This window comes from Anser brachyrhynchus (genome assembly GCF_964034855.1).
Source record: "Anser brachyrhynchus genome assembly, chromosome: 19".
Classification (NCBI taxonomy): domain Eukaryota; kingdom Metazoa; phylum Chordata; class Aves; order Anseriformes; family Anatidae; genus Anser; species Anser brachyrhynchus.
In genome coordinates, this window is record NC_137712.1 from 1,939,136 (window position 1) to 1,962,011 (window position 22,876).

General features: G+C 35.7%; 1 protein-coding gene across 10 annotated transcripts in view; it reads left to right on the top strand.

Annotated features, from left to right (window-relative positions):
- DENND1A (DENN domain containing 1A) overlaps nucleotides 1-22,876 on the top strand; it is a 194,465-nt gene that overhangs the window by 111,553 nt on the left and 60,036 nt on the right. For all 10 annotated transcript variants that reach the window (XR_013940918.1, XM_080561943.1, XM_080561938.1 and 7 more), the window contains 2 exons: nucleotides 1,618-1,719; nucleotides 8,972-9,097. Coding sequence is in view for 9 of the 10 variants with exons in the window: in XM_080561943.1 (XP_080418069.1) it covers nucleotides 1,618-1,719; nucleotides 8,972-9,097 (228 nt within the window). In the remaining variant the exon portion in view is untranslated. The remainder of the gene's footprint in view (nucleotides 1-1,617; nucleotides 1,720-8,971; nucleotides 9,098-22,876) is intronic.

Consider the following 22,876-nt stretch of genomic DNA (forward strand, 5'->3'; position numbering starts at 1 on the left):
TAAGTACATTGCAAGACCTTTTTGTTGGAGCTTTTTAGACTCCTCTGAGTATAAGTGCGATTTTTAATTTTCTGAAACAGGAAGGAGCAAATCAGTTTGTCTGGTGCTTCCGGACTCCTAGAAGGAGCAAGACTCCTGGATTGCTTTAGAGTTTATCAGATGCAGCCATGAGAGTGACCTTTGGTTCCTGAAATGGAGAGGAAAGTACCTGGTTTGTAATGCACCACTTGGGCTTTTTGTGTGGAAAGCATTAAAAGTAATATTTTTCCATTTAAGTCAAAGAAAATTCTCATGGAAGACCTAAACTTAAATGTCTGCAAAGTGTTTTTTAATAGTTGTTGGCTTTTTTTGGTTGATTTCCACCCCCCTCCTTTAAGTACACAGCAGCTTTATTTATAGACAGAGGAAAACTGAAGGTAATTATTTAGATGCCTAAGGCTCAAGGTTGCCATTGTTTTAGCGTTTTATTTCCTTTCTTTTAAAGGAAACAATTCCCCCCACCCCACAAAATCTTAATTAAAAAATGAGTATGTTTTTGTTAATTTACCTCCTCAATAACTCTCATTTAGTACTGTAGGTATTTAGGTACTTGAATGTTTGTTTACAGCGTCAGTGGGAAATTTCCTTTATCACCATATTTTGCAGTTACACTTTTTCTGATTTTGAATTTACAAAGCTAGATTTGAAGTGGACTTAGCTATGTACAATTAATCAAAAAAAAATTCAATTGTGCTGTTAGTGGAAAAAGTGTTAAAATAAATACATAAATATTGTTCTCTTTCATAACAGTGATTCGTTTACTGTCGTTTAAGCAGGGAAACGAAGTCTGGCAATGTTTAAATTTGCTTAGATTACTGATACCTTTAGTTATTTAGTCAAATGTTCTAGTGATTGTTCTTTTGTGAGATATAGGTTATGCTTTTCTTCTGTATGTGCTGTTACCAAAGGTTTAAACACTTAAAGAAGATTAGAGATCTCAAGTAATGGTAGCAGTATCAAAAATGTAGATTCACTTAACATTACAGGATCAGGATATGGTGGAGCTTTTGTCTTAATTTGTTGTTGTTTTTTTTTTTAACCTCTGTAGTGTCAACGTGGCTTAAATAGTTGTAAATTTGTCTGCAGCGGAGATACAAGGGTCAACCTAGAATTTAAAAAACAGATCCCATTTTTGATTTAATACAGCTCATACCTACTGGAAAAGCCACCGTTTATTGTTATTTAAATTGATGTCTAAATACAAAAAAAACTTGAAATCTTCACTTAGCTAAAAGCTTCTAAATTTGCAAACAGGATATTAGAGTAAAGATAAACATTAGTAGAGGTGCTTGAAATAACTTTTTGCTTGAATAATCTCAACCAGCAACTCTGTGGTTTCAAAAATTTCAGTATGTACAGCGTTAGAAATTCCTGTCCACAAATTGCAGGTTAATTTTTCAACATTGTGAGATAAATAAATAAAACAAGTGATGACAGACAGGAATGTTGGTGTTACTTAAAATGGTTGAGTTTTGTAATACCATGATGTTACGCTATCACTTGTGTCCTTTATGCACAGGATTTAACTCTCCATATTTATATCTTCCTTTCTACTCTCTTGAATGTGCTCATATTTAGAAAGTTAGAAGCATGGCCCTGGAAGATGTAGTGATTCTTAACGTAGACACCAACACACTGGAAACCCCTTTTGATGACCTTCAGAGCCTTCCTAATGATGTGGTATGTATGAAATGATTTTATTCAACCATTCCATTACTTGAAAGTATAAATACTTTTGACTTGTTCAGTTGTACATTTAGGTGTCTCATTGTGTTATTTTCATTATTTTAAGTAAATTGCTTTACCTCAGTTCTTTTGTGTTATGAAGTGTTAAATAATGTTTGAAAATTTGCAGATATATTTTTAAGCCTACTGATGAAAATTAGGTAATGCTCACCTAAGCTAGAAATGCTGCAGCAGCCCACTTTTGGATTAGCACAATCAAGTTTTTGTTCATCTGAAGAGTTAATCTTTTTTGGGGGGCGAGCAGGGGACAGACACAACAGATGTAAAACACGCAGTGTATGGTACATCCGAACAGGAAAAAAGAAAGCAAAACTTATTTTTTCATTATTTTGAAGTATTATTTGAAATCATCTTTACCTCTTCAATTAGATGAAAAAGAAAAAAAAAATGCATTTAAAAATAACTTTTGTTTCTGAATGAAGTTTTTTTTCTGTCTTCTTCTAGATGAGCTTTAACGAACTTTGTACATTTTATATCCTGAATTATGGTTTTAAATGGACTGTTTCATACTCACTTCTAGCACTGCCCAGTGCAAATAATTATGAATTTATTTTTTCTCATTCAAACTTGTTATTGGTAATTGATTTTTTAATAACTTGTAGAAATGTTTTTTTTTAATGCTTGATGTATCCCTTTAATGGGACATAAATATGTCCAGCTTGTTACTTCCCACAGTAAACATCTTCAATAAAGAGTCTGAAAGGGAAGAGCGGTAAAGTGAATAAGGGTGTAAGAGGATATTTTTAAGTCAGAGGGTGACTGTTTAGCAGAAAATGGCAGGGGAAAATCTGGATTTCTTTTACTAGTTCAAAATATTGTGCTGACAGTTAGATCTATACCTTTTATGTGTAGTTGAGAAATAAAATTGATATGCAGGGAGCTCAATATAAGCTGGTCCATTTGACAAAAAATTCAAGTAATGGTGAATACCCAGTGCCTCCTACTGTGACATCCCGTCATTTCTCTATGATCTGTGGTGTGATCCATTTTTCGAAAACAGTGAGCTGTAGATAAAAGGTCCATCTTGATTGTGAACATCTTGGCTTTAGTCAAGCATTTAGTCTATAAAAGTTACTTCCATGAATTTTTCTGGCTTTTTATAGTTTTTCATTTTGATTTCACTCCCAGCATCCAAATCTGCCAGCTGGTCATCACTCATGCCATTATCCACAACCCGGGAAATGACAGACTTGTAAATTTCATGGAATTATGTAAGAAATGTCTGGGTACAGTGAGTGCTGGGCCTCAAACATATATATGATTTGTCAACAATCAAGTATTATATTAGATTTTATGAGACTTCATTAAAGGAGCTGTTGTAGGCGCACTGTAGAACATCAGAAGAGACTTCACCAATAAACACAGAACTTCAAGCTTTGGAATGTAATAAATTTTAAGAGACTTCCTTCCTTTCATTATTTACTTTTACTTTACTTTTATAACAGTAAAGAGTTGTGTTTTATTAGTTCAAATTTCTTGATTCAGTTTTCCACAGGTCTATTTAAAAGCTACATTTTATCTTGGAGGATGTTGGAGCATAGCAGAGGAAGTGCTGCCAGCAAATTCAATTAACTGGCATGGCTCACAAATAGCGTACATGGTGTATTTTTTTTCACAACTGCTATATAAATACAGCTGGGATTAATATTTGTTGTAACAAAGCCTAAACATGAATCGTGTTGCTTTGTGTAATTAACGTTTGGGATCAGTGTTTATGTCTTTTTTAGCTTTGTTTCATTATTTTAGTTACCTAGATAATGAAGTATTCTCCTCTAGGTCTTTTCCTTTCCTTCATACTGCTTAATATTTGGCTTTGACCACTAGAGAGCAGCTGCTCTTCTTTGCAAGAATTGAATTTCTGTCAGTTCTTTCATGCATCATGTGTTTGGAACTGTAAGTGGATCAAGTTGTTCATCTCAGCAGGGAGACTGTAAAGCCAATCCATTATACTTTTTTTTTTCTTTTTTCTTATTTTTTACTTCCCTGGGAGGATGGGGAGTTTCTGGGAGTCTCTCTCCCCATGGGTCTCAGTCTAAATTAGATGCATTTATGATCTGAGAAACTAAAAATGTCTTCAACAGTTTCATGCTCATAAATGGCTGTTTTGTCAAACTATTCTGCCAGTTCTGCTACTTAATGTGAACAGTAAGTAATTCATGCACTGCTGAATATACACAAAATTTATTTTGCTAAATTAAATCTATCTATATTCAGCATCGAGGAAAAACATCTGTGTGATGCATTTGCCATTGGGTAATTAATCCATTAATCCAGTGGAAATATTTTAAAGCCCCTCTCCTCCCCCCAGCCTTTAAAATGAAGTAAAACAGTGCCTTTACGTCCTATGATTATTCTGCAGTTTAAAGTATTGGGTCATGTTCAAGTTTCATGATAATGATGTTGCTACCTATACTGTTGATTCTCAGCAATCTTGAATAAGTATTCATTACTCCTTCACTCCTAGTATCCAAATGAACATGGGCTACAGTAACGTGTCTTTCCAGTTAATGTTTGTGTCACAGGAGCTGGGTAGTATTGAGAGAGTTCTAGCAGAATCAGATTAAGTCATTTCTTTGCCTTGATTTACCTCGGCAATACTAGCAGTCAGACTTCCTGAATTGTTTAGGTCAGGTACCTGAGAATCAAGGTGTTTACTACTGTTACTGATTACCTACTTGAAATGTGAAAAACTGTCCCTCCGTCACCTTCTGCTTCTGATAGCTTGCTGAAAATCTGGCAGCCTGAGAGCACCCTGGGAAGTTACTTTCCTTTAAAATAGTCAATATTAAAAAAAGAGATTTATTAAGGACTGTGATTACAATAAGTGCATCTGCTGCTGACAAGTCTCCTACACCACCGTCTGTGTTGCAAGGAATAGCAAAGAGGGGGTAGTAATTTTTTTTATGCAACCCTTATGGATTTATCATGTATTTCCAAATAAGTGTCATCTTCTAGGCTTAGTTGTAGTCAGAGCTTCATATTACAAGGAATAAAGCATAAGCTCACTCTGTCAACTTGTGTTTTTTATTAAATGAAGGACTGATGCAATGCCTAATATACAGTAGGCTGCAGCAAACAGATCTTACATATCTGATAGCTGTTTTAGTATTGCACATTTGTGTTAGTCAATGAATATTTTAGGCTGTCAGGAATTTAGTTTTGTCCATTCGTTAGCGAGTTACCACAAGCAGGAAGCCCATGTTACTGTTTTTCCACTTAGTGGGAAATTAACTGCTTTCAGGGGAGCAAGAAGTACTAAACTGCAACTCTATAACAAAACCGTTTTCTTAAAGGTGAATCCATTTTTATTTCTTACACTGTTTGGAATAGAATGTTTCTTGCTTTATTCATGTTGACAACTGAAAAGCCTTGGACCTAATTAAAAGAATTTCCACTAGCACCTTTACTGAACCATTTCATTATGCTGCATTGCACAGATTGCATTTTGAAACATGGTGATAGTTTAAATCTGACCTTTAAACCTGAACTGCCAGAAGTATAAAAATCTTCTTTAAAAACACTCTAAGGGTAGACTGTATGTATATGTGTCTGTTTGGCTAGAAATAATCTTGATATTGAGTGGTCACAGTCTTATTTTTATAAAAGTACTACTCCTTCTTTAGACAGGAAAAAAAAAGCATAATTCTAAAAAATCAGAATTCTGCTTGGCTAGTGTAATTTCTTATGTATTAACTGATCCCAGAGTGAAAATGAATTTTTTTTCCTCCAACTTACTAGTTTCTTAAGAATAACAATTAACAACTGTTGTTAATATTGATTTACAAAAAATAATATCCCTATTGCAATAAACTTGATTGAAAGAGTAAATGTGTGTATATATAAAACAGACATCATGTAGTGTTAGATTTAGTCTTAGAAGCGAACAAATGATCTGAAAGCCTAAGGAATTAGCAAAAAACCTATCACTGTTCTACTTCTGTGGAGTAGGAGGCTGTAACTAGCCTTCTGAACTTTTAATTTGTTGTGCAACTGAGAATGGGGTCTTTTTTTTCTATGTAGATGGCAAGTTCTTCGCATGAATTGTTAAAGAAAATCACTGAAAAGGGTTTGGGATGGATTTGGAAGTTACTCACAGATATAGACACTTCATTGCATTTTTAAGAACTACCTTTAAATGGTTTACTGAAGCTAATACAGGAAATAAAGGTATATTTCATCCCTACAACTATTGTCAGACCCCTTCAAACGTGGAAGTTAACAAACTTCAAACATGTTGAAAATCTGATTAAGCTGTTACGTTTTGAGAATAACAGAGCTCCTTGAGAGATATTCTCACTGAATAGCAGTGAGCTTGATTTTGGGACATGGAAGACCTTCCAATAAATCTGTTTATCTATAAATAATAAATCTGTTTATCTGTAATAAATCTGTATTATGTCAACTTGTGCTTATAGGCTCATTAATGCACGGATCATTGGCATAAGCCACAGCATTCAGATTTATAAACAATACTGGACATGTTCTTGCTTATTTCTGTTATACTAAATAGTTGTAATGAAAATCCGTCTACAACAGAAGATGAAGAAAAAAGTGAAAGCAAATCTCTTTTGAACTGTTTTAGTAAACACAACCAGAAATACCCAGATTTATATATTTAAAACCTATACAGCAAGATGAGGAGTCACTTTAGTGCCCTCCACAAATCTAAGACTACTGAAGGAGCAAGTGAGGGATGTACTTACAGGAGGGGTAAAACTGAAGCACTTGATTAGTTGTTCAGTAAAACCAATTTACTGAAGGGCAGGCTGGTAGCAAAACCCTGAGGCAGAAAAGCTCATTTCTTACAATTTTGGAGATATGAATTATCCTGGAATAAGCTTTTTGTTACGAGATGGAAGATGGGTGTGGAAAGGTCTTGGAAATCAATGTGAACATTTGAACCATGAGTGTATATTTTGAGATATTGTTCATATGCTCAGAAAGCATTTAGTTGTGTTCACTAGAGCAGAATTTCCTAGCTTTGTAAATATAAATACTTTTATGATGTCTCTTTTGTAGTGTGAAGTATATAGAGCTGGCCCGATGGAGTTTTTCAGAAAAACATTTGAGTTAGAAGGAAGATTTGCTGATTATTGATAGAATTATTTCTGTTAAATTCATAATACGGATATTTGTGGAGTCATGTTCTTCTGCAAATCAAGATGACTAGGGGTTTCCTGGTTTTCTGCTCTCCTTTTGAAATTTTTTTACTCCTTCCTGCCTTTCGCATAAGGTATCCCATCACTCTTGAGCTTTGCACGTTATGCAACCATGTCCTCTAAAAGAAGCAGGTGAATTTATTTCAAGAACGAATGCCAAGCTTGCTTTTTCTGTATTGCTGTGTGTTCTGTACGATCTGTCTTGAAAATTTATCTTGTTCTGGCTCTGTCTCCAATACTAAAAAATTGCTGCTGACATAACTATTTGTTAATGATTTAACAAACCCATAACTGCTGCAGCACAGACACAGCAAGCTTGATGTTAAGCCTTTGAAAGGTTTTTCATCTCTTTTCACAGCTTGTGTTTGGAAAAGAAAAATGCTGTCACTAACAATAATATATAGATACACAACCTTACTTCAGTAGTTACTGAGCTCTAAGTATTAGAAAAGAGATACCAAGCCACGAACCTTCTTGCATGTATGAGAAATTCTGAAGTGCAGAGAACAGTATTGGATAAGCCTTAAAACTTTAGCCCTTGGCATACATAGAAAGCAAAGAATATTCAGGTAACCTGGATCATGGTAATTTTAACTTTGTCTGCATAGAAATGAATTTGTGTAATATCTGCCAAGGTTTGATTGGTAAGTGTCTTTGTGTAAAAGGTAATGGGGCAGCTGTGTTCGCCTGAAGTGCACCTCAGAGTCCTGAGGTAATTAAACAGCTCCACTGTGGGAGTGAGCGGGCTGTGAAGGTTAAGAGAAGAATCATCCAACACACAGGTGGTTCAGATCTTCGGAGAAACAGGAAGAAAAAACCTTCATGTTGACTGTTTTGAAGGACAGAATGTCATTGTTAATTTGAGACTTTTTAAAAATTGTAGGTTTTGTTTCCTGCGCTGCGCTGGGTGTCTGTGGTGAGGGGTTGGCTACGGGGGCCTCTGTGAGGAGGGGCCGGGGCTGCCCTGTGCTGGACGCAGCCGGTTCCAGCCGGCTCCAAAGCAGCCCCGCAGCTGAGCCCGTTAGCAGCGCCGGCGGTGCTCTGGGAAAACGTATTTAAGAAACGGCAAAACCCTTACTAGTGAGTAAAAGTGTGAGGAGGAAGGAGTGGAAGCGGGGCTGTTACAGACTGACTGAACCCCAGGGCCACGTGAGGAAGTAGAGGAGTGGGGAATGAAGGAGCAGAGTTGAGCCTGAGGAAGAGATTAAATTAATTTTCCCTGTTTTTGCCAGTGATGGTGACTGGTAAGTGATCTTCCTGTTTCTGTGTCAACCCACAAGCTTTTCATCGTGTTTTCTCCCCCCCCATCCTGTTGAGGTGGGGAGTGAGAGAGCGGCTGGGTGGGTGGCTGGATGCAGGCCAAGGGAACCTGCCAAAGGCATAAATAAAACTCATTTTGTTATTTTGCCTTAAGTCTCTAAAATACAAGGGAATATACCCCTAAAATACACGCATACATTTGTGGTAAGCAATTTTTTCAGACCTGTGGAGTTTGTTCTGTAAGTAGCTTAGCTTTGGTGGTGATGGATGGCCTGATTAGTTAGAAGAGTTTCTGTGCCAACTCTCTGAGGTGCATGTACAATACTTGTAGAATTCTATTTGCAAGAGAAGGGTTGTTTTTTCACTATTAAATTTCATTTCGATATCAGTAAAAAAAAGATAGTAAATCCTTATTAGTCTGAAGTTTTAATTAATTCAGCTAAAATTCTTTCCTGGATTCTAATCAAGAATGACACAGAATTTCATGGACTACCTTTCAAATACTACCTACCGCCATGCTAGTGCCCCATTTTAAGTAGGAGAGAAGGTTGAAATGAAGCTTTTATCTTCCTATTGGTTTTTGAGTAGAATCCATCATATCTTAATTGTGAGAGTAATGATTTTAGAACAGAAAAATTCAGCTCTGAATTCATAGTGTCTCTTTTTGTTACAATTGCTGCTGTGGTGAGAGCTTTTTCTTTTAGCTGTGTCCCAAAGTGTTAAGCTTTGTGATATGAGAGTAATCTAAACTGGTTATGTGATTTCAGGTTTCTGCTCTGAAGAGCCGATTGAAGAAAGTCTCTACAACTACTGGAGATGGTGTTGCAAGAGCATTTCTAAAAGCACAAGCATCTTTCTTCGGGAGCTACAGAAACGCACTGAAAATAGAACCTGTAAGTAAGAAATTAGTAAGCATCTATAGCAGGAGAGGGGGAAGCTAACAGGGATTCACGTTGTATAATCCACTTACTAAGGTTGATATTGTGGCTGTCTGGATGACCATTACTGAAAACAGTGTTCAGGCCTCCAAAAACGAAAGAGATGCAACAAATGATAGATCACACAAGGAGAAAAAATCATATGGAGGGGGACAGATGTTACTTCTTTTAGAAAATAATTAAATTAGAAGAAATTTGATAAAAACATAAATTAATGATTACAAGAGGCTAATGCAGAGTTCACCTTTTTCTCTCACTGCAATACCTGGGTATTCATTGTATTGTTTTTAAAGGTAGTAAAAGATTTGTTTATTTGTACACAATATATGCTTAAATTTGAAACATGAAAGTCTGTGGAATCTTGGGGTTTAAGGACATAAAAAATTAGTAAAGGAATTGTGCTTTTACAGAAATATAAGGACTAGCTGCAGTTGTAACCACTGATGATAAATCACTGTTGGGAAAATTCAGTCTCATGCTTCTAGTTCAAAGTTAATCCCTAGTTAGCAACGATTCAGTGGTATCTGAGTGGGGGAAAAATTTTTCAGTGCTTGATCCTAGTTTTATTGCTTCTAGTGAGGCATGTGCTCCAGGCTTACTTCATGGATTTCAGTACAAGTCAATCCAACCAAATTCATATATTTCCACATGCTTTGTAACATTCCAGTTTGGCTACAGTGTATGTAGGAGGTTCCTAGTGAAGTGTGTGCATTAACTGATAGAGAAAGACAAGGTAAATGGTATGATGAACATTCAGGTCTAATTCATGAGTTAAGTCCCAGAAAATCGAGGAGGGGGAATTAAAAATACCAACTGTAGAATGATGCACGGAGTATTTTCAGAATTTTCCAAGTACATTTTGTTTCCCTACCTATTTCTAAATCAAGGGAAACCAATGCAATACAAACCAATGTTCAAGTCAAATGCAGTGATAAATCCCAGTCTGGTGTTCAAAGGCTTAATTGAACTACTGTTGCTTAGACCAATGTCTGCTTCAGGAAATCTCTGTAGAGGGGAAAACATACTCTTACCTTAATATTGTCATCTCACCTGCAAACTTCTGGAGGCAGAAAATAAACTTGAATCCTACTGGAAGTTGCTATGATGAGTTCCGAGTGTAAGTGGGGAGTCTAAATGAATGGAGGAAAAATGAAGGCTTACGGTTGGAGAAAAGGTGTATTTTGCGTTCTGCTTTTCCGTGAAGATTACTTGTCTGCACGCCAGATCTCTTCATTAATAAACCTAATTTTAATCATTATGTTAAAAGAAATGAAGTTGGACTGCTGACATAGTTTTTTGGTGTTTTTTGTTTGTTTGTTTGTTCGAGGATGTTTCCATAACTAAAGTCTTTTCATTGTTATAGTTTGTTTTACATGTTATCTTTAAAGACAAAGGGAAAAAGTAGTTCAGTCTGAATTTTAAACAGTCCAGTTATCACCGCTAAATAAGCATTATTCCAAGAAGTAATATTCAGGGTTCAAAGTGACTTTTGAAGCCAGTGTGATTCCTTCCACTTCTTACTGGGGGGATGTGCATATAGCTTGTGTGGAAAAAATAAATTGCATTGGCTTGTGTGCATATAGTTGAGTATAAGTATTTTGCTTTTGAAATATTTAAGGTGAAATAATGGCAGATATTTAAATCGTTGTCCACGTATATAACAAAGATGTCAGGGAGACTTCCCATCCTTTACGCAGGCCTTCTTGTGCTCTGATGCTCCTCCCAGTAGTTGCCAGGCAACTCTGGGAATATTGGTGTATGCTTTGCCTGGATATGTGTGAGATTAACTAGCTAAGGGATTTATGAAGAAAAATAAAAATTTAAATTGCTTTTCTGGAAATACCATCTGGTATTTTGAAGGCTGAATGTTAAAGATGAACATTCAAAATCAGTTGACAGTGGCACTTCTCTAGAAATTGCAGCTAACCTGAGGAAGCAGAGGTTGTTTAGTTCGCTTATGATTCCATCAAAGAAAACATGTAAATATGATTGCACATATGTATCATAAAATCTCATTTTAAGAATCAGGAAGTGGAAAATTTCAAAGCTTCCTTTCAAAAGTCATGTTATAAATTAAAAGTCTAATTTCTGATTATAAATTTCAATATAAAGATTTATATAAAGGTAATTTGCAAAACATGGCAAGTGTTTCATGTACTGAACACGTCAGGATCAAATAACCTTCATTCCGTTTCCAGTTCTGTCACAGATGTTCTGTAAGGTATTGGGTGGGTCACACAACTGCCATACACTTCTCTTCCATTTTAGAATATGTCACCAGTGAATGCAGTTAGTAAGAGACTATTGTTACTGTTGGGAACATCACATTTAAAAGTTAGTTCAAAACCCTTGGAAAACCTACTGTGAAGAAGGTGCAGCAAAACTCCAAACAATAGTATGTAATGAGCAAAACAATTAGAAAATGTGCTTGCTAATTTCACAAAAGAAAATGCAGTAATTCCAAAGCATCGTAACTGACGATCAGTAATGCATCCTGGAACTTAAAGCACTGTGTTTTCTGGTGTGCTGTACTCTGGATGCTGCATTTGCAGAATACTTGCAGTATTCTCCGCTCTCACATAGTGTGATTTTCTGCACAGTAGTTATGTTTGTTGTTACTTCTTGTCATCTGATCAGCTCAGATTACTCTGTGTGTGGTAATATATTAACAGGCGTTCAAACGAGTTACAATACACAATTGTGATCGTTTCATACGAAATGATACGAGTTTCTTGTTCAATAGTGGAGGAATACTCAGGTGTGTACAGTCTGATATCCATTAGTGCATCAGAATCTACAAAGACCACAGTGGATGTCATCATTTACTTTAAAAAAAAATGGAAAAATTGTTCTTGAAACTTACAGAATAAGCTGTTGCAAATAAAATCTTTTTGATATGTCTGAGACAAATAGAAAAGCAAATAGAAGATGTAGCTTATAGGAAAAGAACATACCATATTTTCACATATTTCCATTGTGATTTTTTTTCTCTCGTTGCCTTCACATCTTACTGTAAATATGGGGCGTAAGCAATGCTGCACATGATGTAGCTTGCTGCATTTGATGTCCTGTAACTCAAGAAATCTGACTGTTGCTTTAAAATTATTGATAATTAGGAAATAAATTCAAAGCAGCAGCAGCTTTGCCTCCTTTCATAGTTTTCATAAGGCAATTTAATTATGTAGACCATCTCATCTGGTGTGAGTTGACTTTCCAGGATAAATGGTGTGAAGTTATTTTTCATTATTCCGTGTAGGCCCAGAATGTGTCACAGAGCAGACTTTAAATTCGTATTATATTTAAGCATATTAGGAAGTCTTACTCTCTTTCGAAGCTTTTAATCCAAAGATAATAAGGTAACATACTGAATTTTCAAACCAGTACACTGACAAGGAAGGAGTTGCTGCTACTGTAAACTTCCTGAGGACTTCAATAGCTAGAGTTTTTGCATGGAAACACATATCCAGCTAATAGAAACTGCAACTGTAATCAGAAATATGTATGTAACAAAATAACTGATTCATTTGTGTCTCCTACTGTGCACAGGTGTTTCTGCAAATTGCTTTAAGCCAGATTGGAAGTGTGGAAGTGAATCTAGTACATGTGGTGTACTTATGGTCCCTGCAACCTGTTGCTATTAAGTACAATAAAACACATTAGAAGCAGTGTGTTTACTTCGGCTGTATTGATGCGGATTGTTAATTTTAAGAATGTTACTTAAATCTTTAGCAGTGACACACCATTGTGAGCATTTTCTTCACTTGAATGTTTTTTTTTTTTAATTCCTAATTTTTTGCTGTTTGTGGAAGGAATGTTTTTATCAGTTTTAAGTATTTAGTTCACAAAATCAGCTCATCTTCAATAGAAATATCTCTATAATTACTGTCTGTATGTAAAGGTGGTTTGCAGTACTTAAGAGTTGTGTATATTGGTAACTGGGGAGGAAAATGAGACCTGTTAACTGCATCCAAGTTGTTGACTGTGCACTTTCTTATGCTGACACCTAGTGGTTAGAGACAACGTTTCATTGGTTTTCTTTCACAGACGATCTTTGTTAAGAAACATCCTAACATCTGTGATAAAGGTAAGCTCACTCCGTAGATTCACTACGAGCAGTAGCATGTAGGGTACGATAGAACACCATCAACTGGTTTGAGGTTTGTCATGCCAGTGTGTAGGTAACATAAGCCACGTTAGATCCTTTTCTTCACCTAGCATAGTTTAACAGCAGACTCCAAGCTTGACATAGTCTTCTCCAGTGAGAAGCTTTGTTGTCTGTTCCTCGGATATGTGGTCACTCCAGTGAACTTTGCAACAGGCATAATGTGTGAGGAATACAACTCTTTCTCTTTTCTTTTTTTTTTTTTTCCCTGACAGATTTGAAATGCTTGTTTACTTGCACTTACAGAATCTGTACTATCTGAAGAGGTATTCCAGTTTCCATATCTTGGTTCCTTTTGTCTGTATTTCATTGCTATAAATACACTGTAAAATGAAATTTTCTGTCCTTTTCTTTTGCAGTGCTGCTACTTTTTAATGGATAAGGGGGCCTAATTTTAACATTAATAATCCAAGCAGATATCAGCAGCTAAGTGCTCCTGCAGGTAGTTTTCAGCTTTGCTGTCTAGAGTTGATAACTCCTTATTACCTGCAGACACTGCAGAATTAGGTATCTTTTTCATGACTCAGTATACGTGATATACTGTAGTGAGAGGTGTATGTAATGCAAGGTGAAATCAAGTAAATTGTTTTATTTCTGGTACACAATGGAAAAGGCATATCTATGTGAAAGATTTTGGTGTGCGTTTGGATTTGAATCGTGGTGCTGTCGTTCATTTTTAAAGCGCTGATCTGGTTGATTATGGCTTTATTAATCTAGCCATTAGGGTGATGAACTCTGCGTTCTTTGTGAAGCAATTTTTTGCTTGTATTGTCATATTACCTGAAGCTAGACCTTTCTCTCATTTATATAATCCATATAAATCTGATTTTGCTGGATTGTGAATATGCTAGTTATTCCTAATTTCCATATTTTATACTGGATTTATTCAGTGGCGACACCTGTGCATACTCCCAGTATGTGCCAGTCTCGTAATTTGTGGCAATGTCTCTGAGGGGGTGAAATAATTAATACAGTTGCAATACTTGTAGTGAGAACTGTATTCGTTATTATTTGGCTCACACCCTTTTCTCAAAGTCTGCCCGATGAAATCCTTTATTTCTTTGCTCTCCTTGAGAGGCCCTTCTCTCTGTTGGCAAATGGATCGGAATGAAGTAATAACAGTGTTAACTATCAAGCTCTGCTCTGTTTCTAAACAAAGTAAGTTTAAAAAGAGTGGGGAGTAAGACGGTAAATGGAGCTATGATTGTATTAAAAGTGTAATTAATTTTTTCATGTGGATATTATGAAATTACTGTTGGAATGAAAAATATATAGAAAAATGTTTTTAGCATCTTATTGATTAATATCTTATTGAGATGTGTGTGTGCGTACACACACACACATTTGTATTGAATATTTGCTTTCGGTCTTGAGAAGGCATGGCCAGTAACTTTAACTTTTGCAGATTCCTGGAAAATACTGTTGTTCTGTTTTGTGATGTCTCCAACAAGAATGAAATTATCTGCCTCCCTGTATCGAACTAAGGAAATATGTTGTTGTGGTTTGAAACATCCATTGTTGTGTTTCAATTACATTTAAAACATATGGAATAGTAGTTGGGAACTTACTGAAGCGTTAAGATGCTAATAATGAAACAGAACTGTTCGAAGGAACTAGTGGTGTTACAGTGATTCTGCCAGTGGATGATATTTCTAGTTTAAGACTTGTATTATTCTGTATAACCTGCAGCTTTCAGATTGAATGAGAATTGTAAATAGAAATCAGTACAAACTTGAATGCATTGGGAATTACTGACAATAAGTGAATCTTTTCTATGAAGCGAATCTTTTTCATGAATTTCCATTAATTTCTTTTATGCCTTCATGATTAGTTTCTCAATCTTATTCATGTTTATCAGCCTGAACCCAGGTGCTAAACAGAGATTAGCTCCATAGTTATTAGTGTGTCCCCCAGCAGTGGGAGCCTCAAAGTGCTCTAAGAGGATAGTTTACTCAACTGTTTTGGCTTCTTACACCGGTTAGGATTTAAGCTTCAGGGATTCGTAAGTAGTATGGTGATACCAGTAACACAAATTGATACATTTCTCAGGAAGACATTAAAGCAACAGTGTGATGGCCTGACGTAAGGTCAGTGTATTGTTTTATGCCAGTCCCTTGCTCAGACTAGCACTATCAATTCCTTTAACAATGCCAGCGCCTTGAGATCTGAGTGGGACAGAGGTCAGAAAAGAAGTGATGGCATGTGGTGCAGAGTAAAGAGGCAAACGTTAGATGAGTCCAAACAGAAATTTTGTTGGAGTATGTGTGCAGGAATGTGGAAATGTGCACGTTACGTACTGGTGCATAATGTGCTTTGAAAAGGCTTTGTAGCATTTGATGCTTTATCCACTATGAAGTGTGATTGTTGCCATGGTAAAATGTTTTTTAAGTTATTCAGTGGTAGAGCAAATAGTTGTTTCCAACTCCCAGTAATTGCCACATCTCAGTTGCTTCCTTACCTATGTAGCCACCATTTGTGTGGCTTTTTATTTTCCCCACATGTAAGTTTTAAAGGTATGCATTGTATACAGAGTAGATCCTTCCCTGTCACCAGAGTTGTCTTGATATGTCAGGGGCTTGTAAGTACAAAACCAAAAATCAAAGAATAGGTAGAATGGGGGTGGTTTTGTACTTCAGTCTGGAAACGTTGTCCAAGGTAAGGATCGTGTTCTGTGCACCTTGTAGTGCAGTAATAGCTGAAACGTTAAGTTCCTTTGCACGTGGTTGTCAGAGGGCGGGTGCTCACAAGACTGCTCTTGAGATTGTCGGTGTTTACCTGTTACATGCTGACACTTAAGTTTCTGTGTTATCTTTGTTGGAATCTGTGAGCATTGTGAATCTTGTGTTTCGTTGTATGAGTAACTTTGCAGCCTCGGTAGAAATTATATGTTCAGCCATCAAACTGGGTAAGGTCACTCTGGGTGTCTTCTGTGTTGGTGCTGGAGAAATAAAAGTATCCTTGTTCAAAAGCCTCTAAATCTTCCCATTACCAGGGAAGGTTTACGGTGAGGAGCAGAAAGAACCATGATACTTCAGCTTTACTGTGGAAGGATTTGTACGTTCAGCTGATAAATTATTCCTCTGTGCCTTTCACACCAGATTCTCTGTGTTTTGTACCATTTTCTACATTTGTTTTTGTTTTTCCTCAATTTGTTTCAAGCCTTTATTTTTGACTTATATTTAGCCTTTGTTTTTATTGTGTTTTCTCCTGGTACTTTACTTATAATTGAGAGTGCATAGCCCCAGCAAGCAATGAAGCAGTGTGCAAATGCTGCCATGCAGCAAAAGTTGAAGATATTTCCTGAACTAATAAAGCGCAGGGGACTTAGAGTAGAACAATGAAGTAAACAAACACCAAGGATAAAATAACAGGACCATTGAATTCGTCTTCTGTGTAAGGCACTCGGTGAGTGTGTGTTTTTTAAATGACCTATGAATAAGTTCCATTTTGTATTAGAAAAACAAAAACAAACAACAAAAGACCATTCAGGCAGGTGAAAATCTACAATCTCACTAGTGTGAGCAGCTATAAATTTCAACAGAAAGTAGCCCATGAAAGAGGATGGTAGAAGAGGTTTGGGGTTTTAGATTTCTGAAGTAGACTTCAGTAGCAGGCAAACTTGATGGAATAATGATAAAGATTAGAATATTTAATCAGGTTAGGAACAAACTAATAGAGCTTAATAACAGAAAAAGGCTGCTCTGGGCTTTCACCATGCACATTACAGATTGTGTATGATTTGGAACATAAGCTTCTAGTACAAAAAGGGATATTTAAATAAAGGGAAAGGCAGTAAATCAACATTATTTGTAATGATTTGCATAGATAAGTGGTAGAGCTCATTCTGTTAAAGCCTAAAAAGTTACAGGCTTAAAGACAGAATGAGACATTTGTATGCCTGGCATAATTGACAGTTCAGTGTGATTGATTGCTGTGACAGACAGCATAGGAGACCTGCTCTCATTCAGAGGTACTTTTCTTCAGCATCACACTGAGGTATTCTGATACTGCCCTGGGGCTTAGCAAAATCACATGTGAAGGAAGCTTCAGTAGTGTGCATGCTGTCACCTCGACTCTGCAGTCCTGGGGAGGGACGGGGGTACTGCAGTCTGGGTGTTCACCTTGTCCTCATTACTTGCGTGGGGCTTCTGAGGGGAGAATATGGAACGGGACTAAGCCCCTTGTTTGCTTTGTCTTGTGTATATCATTGGACAATTAGGCAGCTTTTTTTCCAAATACACTGATTTTGGTATGGACAGAGCATTAGTAAAAGATAAATTCTGGCTCATGACCAGAATGTTATATAGGCAAAAATAATTTCAGCAATGAGACCACCACCTTTTTTCTTCTTCGTTCTATATCTAAAATATAAACCCCGCAGAGGGATGATAAATGTGTTGTTCTTTAAAGAACAAACAACTTCAGTCTAGTAACACATCGAATAAAAAAGTTCCTTCTTTTCATATCTTTTTCTAATTTAATTTGTTGTTTTCTGTTCCTTTCATTGAATGATGACTAACTTTTGGCAATGACAGATATTCTATTGTGACTGAAATATGCATTTTGTAAGTCATAACTTTACTTGGTATTTAAATAAACCGTGTATGTACAGTGTACAAGATTTATGCAGAACACAGCTGGAGGTATTCTACTCAGAATTCCTATGGTTTAAAATGTCTCTTTTAAGTTTGAAAATGTGTTGTGAAGTAGATACCATTATGATAATTGGAAGTTCAGCTTCTCTGTCTTGCCTCTATTATTTTTTTGAATACAATTAACACATCACACACATTTCACCTGGTCTCTCCTCATTTACCTCTGACACTTCCTTGATATTTATTTAGACACATGTGGTGTTTTTGCTTTGAACTCAATAGTTGGTATATTCACTAGATTTATTTATTTTTTTGAATAAACATTTTTCTCGTTTAGAGATATACAATTAGTTTGCATTGTTAGAGAAAACTATACATATTGATGTCAATTTAAGTCTTTTACTTATTTGTTAGATGATCAGGACATAAATTGTATAAAGATTGTAGAGAAAACTGTGATTAGTCTGAAATCAAAATACCTGCTGAGAAGTTGCAGAAGCAGCTCATTTCATTACAGTTCTCACATGGGAACAGTACAGAGAAGATATGCAAAAAGCTATCTAGAGAAAAATGTATGGCTGTCAACACTAAATATAAATATATATATACCTACAAATAATAAGGTTTAAGGTAGCATAAACATGAAGCACATAAATCAGTGCCTTGTTTAAGTTAAACTTTATTCTGTCAGATTTGGCAGCAATACTTTTATTGCTGAGAACAAAAGTAAGACAGTAAGTTTGTTTTAAAAATCGAGAAAAAAAATTCTTAAACTGGACTTAGTAAAATAGTATTGGCATAGTGTTTATTTCTTAATTTATGTAGCTTGGTCTAGTATAAAACAAGTATATAGCTATTAGCAATGTAGCAGCAATATCCTGAAAAACAGCTAGGAATTATATGAAACAATTCTTAAAATTCTGAAAAAGAGAAAGTCTGTCTTTGACAGATCAAATTTTAGTGATAGAAGAAGAGAATATGAAAATATCGTAATACTGTATTTCATATGCGGAAATTAGGTTTGGAGATTTTTATTTTTAGAAACACTAAGGCTTGGAGGTTTCAGAAGTAAATCCAAAATTCAGTCTATGCTTGACGCTCACAATAAAACAGGATTATTTCGTTGATTTTTAGCTGCAGTTTGAAACGAACTAGTGTATGCTTTTGTGGAGTTCCTATTCACTGTCCATTCTTGTGATAACTGTTTTCTGGAATATTTTCAGTAACTATGTTACTGAAGTTGAATAGTATTTGTAAATTGGTTTAATATAGAGAAGAGGTGTCACCTACTTAATAAGAATTCATTTTCTTTGTTTTAAAACTGAATTAAAATAAGCATGATCAACTCAAAGCTTTTCAGATCACAGGGTCTTCACATTAGAAGTTCAAAGATGTACAAAAAAAGGAATGTAAGCTGTTCACTTAAGTGAGTTTTATATAAAGCATGTTTTTTATTTTTACAAGAGGTTTGTCTGAGTTCTTACGCATGCAGAAGGTCTTCCTCATTTCATGCAGCCCTGGTTAGGTATGAAATGTAAATCTGCACAATGCTAGGGGTTCTGAAACATTGTCTACAACAAAAAAAGTGTGGTTGTGACAAAGGACAAAAATTAGGTGTGTTTGGTTGCCTCACTGTAGTCATCGCCATGGAGAGATCCATTGTTCTACAGCTGCATCTTCGCTGGGTTGCTTAGGGAAGGGCACGATGCAGATACCATTAAAACAGGCGTTTGTAAGGGAGACCTGCATCACAATAATGCCAAAGGAAATCAGTGTTTTTCTTTCGAGATACATTTGGCTTGGACTTCCAAGTTTTGAAATGCACATTTAAAATGATCTCTATATAAAACTACTTGGAAGAGGGTTTTTTTTTGTTGTTTTTTTTTTTTTTAATGAAATCATTCTGTAGTAAAATATTTCAAGTACTGGCTAAGCTGTAAAGCTTAGGGCTGATAAACAAAGCATCTGAAGCCAAATGGCCCCGTAGCTAACCCCAATTAAAATAAAGATTTCATTGCGCTCTGTCCTGACAGAGAGGGAACATATTGTTGCCTTTAAGGGAGTTTGGTTTAGTTAATGAAAGAATTTATTTCATTTTTTCAAATACAGAACCTAATTAAATAAGTTTCAACTTGACTTGTAGTTGAGGACAATTTAACTCCTTAAAGGTTACTTTTATGTCTGTAATGTAGCTCTCTTTTGAATAATTTCTGGTGTAGTATTTGGTTTTGTGATTTATAAAATAAGAAATTTCATAGTAACTCTTGTGTGAGAATCATATGCCAGTTTTCTGTGTACATACATATACGTTGTTCGTTCTAAACTAATAAAACTTATTACTGACATTGCTCTCTTGAAGCATCCTATTTAGCATTAAGCATTACTAGATTCTTAAAATGAAATGAAGGTGGCATGTCTTTGCTCTGAATGCACTCTAAATGCTATACGAACATTGCTTAGTCCTGCTGTTCAGTGAAAATCAAAGATGTATCAAATAATTATTTTTGGTGAAGCTCTCAAAGCACTAGTTAAAATCTGTATCTCTAGAGCGTTTGTTCTTAGAGAGGATTAATGGTGAAAATGAAAGCAATTTGTAAGGATTACAAATGTGATTAATTTGCCTTCCTTAAAGGATCTGCCTGTACTTGTATAGGTAAAGTTCATTTGTCAACAAAATTCTCCACTAAAAGCATATGAAATATAAAGAACATTCTTATCTAAGATGCTTTCTTCTCACATATACATCCATTTTATACTCAGCACTTGAAGGCAGACAAAGAATAGGAATGCTGTCATTGCCTTACTTACTTGCCTAAAAAATAATAAATAAATGTATTGTCTCTTGCAATAGAATCTTGTGAGTAGAGTTAGTTTCCATGGAGTGATAGCAAGTAATGCTTTTTTTTTTTCTGTGTTGGTGATACTTTTGCAGTGTATTCACTGTAATTAAAAGCACCTAACCAGCATCATTCAGAAAGCGTTGGGTTCTTTTAAATTAGTTCTTACAGAAGCTGAACCTAAGCAACGAAGTTCATGCTTAAGGTAAATTTTTAGTTGTAACATGCATGTAAGTGTTTTCCACAAAAATATCTATTAAAACTAGAGCTATGTTTTGTTTTGAAGTAATAGCTTTCCATTTAGTAGGGAGGACTTGGTAATCAAAATTTTAAAAACATATATATGTCTCATCTCTCCTCATTTGGGGATTTTAGGCGAATGTTTGCAGTATGTATTCTCTTCTAAATGTCACTTAATCATGCGTTCTCCTTTACATCTTGACTAAATTGCATTCCAGCTTTCTTAGAAGAGTTTCCAGTGTGAGCAAAGAAGCTCTTTCTGATAAGGAGTGTAGATTTCCTTGAGTCAAAGTTCTTCCGGAGGCTTCAGGAGGTCTGTGTGACACAGGATTTGATTGCTACCTTCAACTATGGAGAGAAATGGTATTCAAAGAATTTCTACATGTGTGAGGAAAGATATTAATTTTTTTACAGATGGGTATGAACATGAGTGAAATTAAAGACTAGATCCTATTGCAGCACTGAGTATCTCATCTATTTGACATATGTTGCAGATCTTGAGTTAACTCAAATGCAGCACTGTTCTCTTCTGTGAATTTCTGTGAATTGTTATAATTAAGATGTTTCAGAAATCTTGAGAATAGTTGCCAAACAGAACCAAAACAAAAGCATCACTACTAGCCAGGGTTTTAGGCACTGTAACTCTGCCCTAAAGCTACATTTCCCATCCGTTATCTCGCCATAGCTTATTGTGCTCAATTTTAATTAAACTTGAATTGCAATTTTGCAGTCATAACTGACATGAAGTTTTCCAGAATCTATTTATACCCACAGGACACTTCCCCTAAATGTTTTTCTTGTGTCTTATTTTTCATCTTGTCCAAAACTGTTTTTTTGGAAAAGTCTTTGGTGATGAAGGGCATGAAACAGAAAATGATACAATGATTTGACTGGCAAGTGTCAGTTTGCAAAGAGAAGAAATGAATTGCACTTTGTATTCTGTGGGGACACTGATCATAATAGTCATATAGGAAACATTAAAAGCCTATGTATTTGATAAGGATCTTGGGTGTTACTTAATTTTTAATATGCTTAGTGTATCCTGAGTATCCTACGTTTAGTTTTAATGTGCAGATGCTGAATTTCTAAACACAGAAACTACTTCCATGATGCTGCAACCTGCAGTTTTGTTTTTTTTCCTGCCTTTAAGGATGTTGCATTCACAAATATTATGCACAGCTTTTACTTTGATATCCTAGAGTCTAAAAAGTCACTTTTTACGGTTTAAAAAAACCAAAGTAATGTTGGAACATCAGTCTTTATTATTGCACGGGAAGCTCTGCAGTATTAGTTGGTTGTCAAATCCCTAGGAAATAACGGATTAACGTGCTTGATTGTAATGCCATGTTCAGAAGTTGAAGTTTGCTGATGTCCCCAGCCTCTCTATTTAATGCAATTACAGATATGCATTCAGGACATTTGAGTGGATTGCGTTTCATTAATATGATTTGAGCAGACAATGCTAAGTTGCTGTTGGGCCCTCTCTGACAGCTAATTACTGAAATGAAGTGTGTACATGGCTAAGAAACAATGGAGCACTTGTCAGGAACATTAAAACAATGCAGAAATAGTGTCAAATTTTGGAATCCCTCCTCTGTATGTTTTTTCATGTCTCTAGAGACCAAGCTTGGGACATACATAGTTGTGGTGGTGAGTTAGACCTTGGGGAAACAAAGTTTATCATCACTGATGAAAATACAATATAGTTACATTGTGCTCTTCCTCTCTTTAATTCTGACACCTGCACATACTTATCCTGGTAGCTAAACATACCTACCTTTTGCTTACAGACAGCATTTTTGCACATTTTTCCCATAACATGTCTAATCTGGTTGTTTGAATATTGGAAGATACTACGCGTGCCAGACAATCTTGTAGAGTGTTTTGCAGGAAGAGGTCT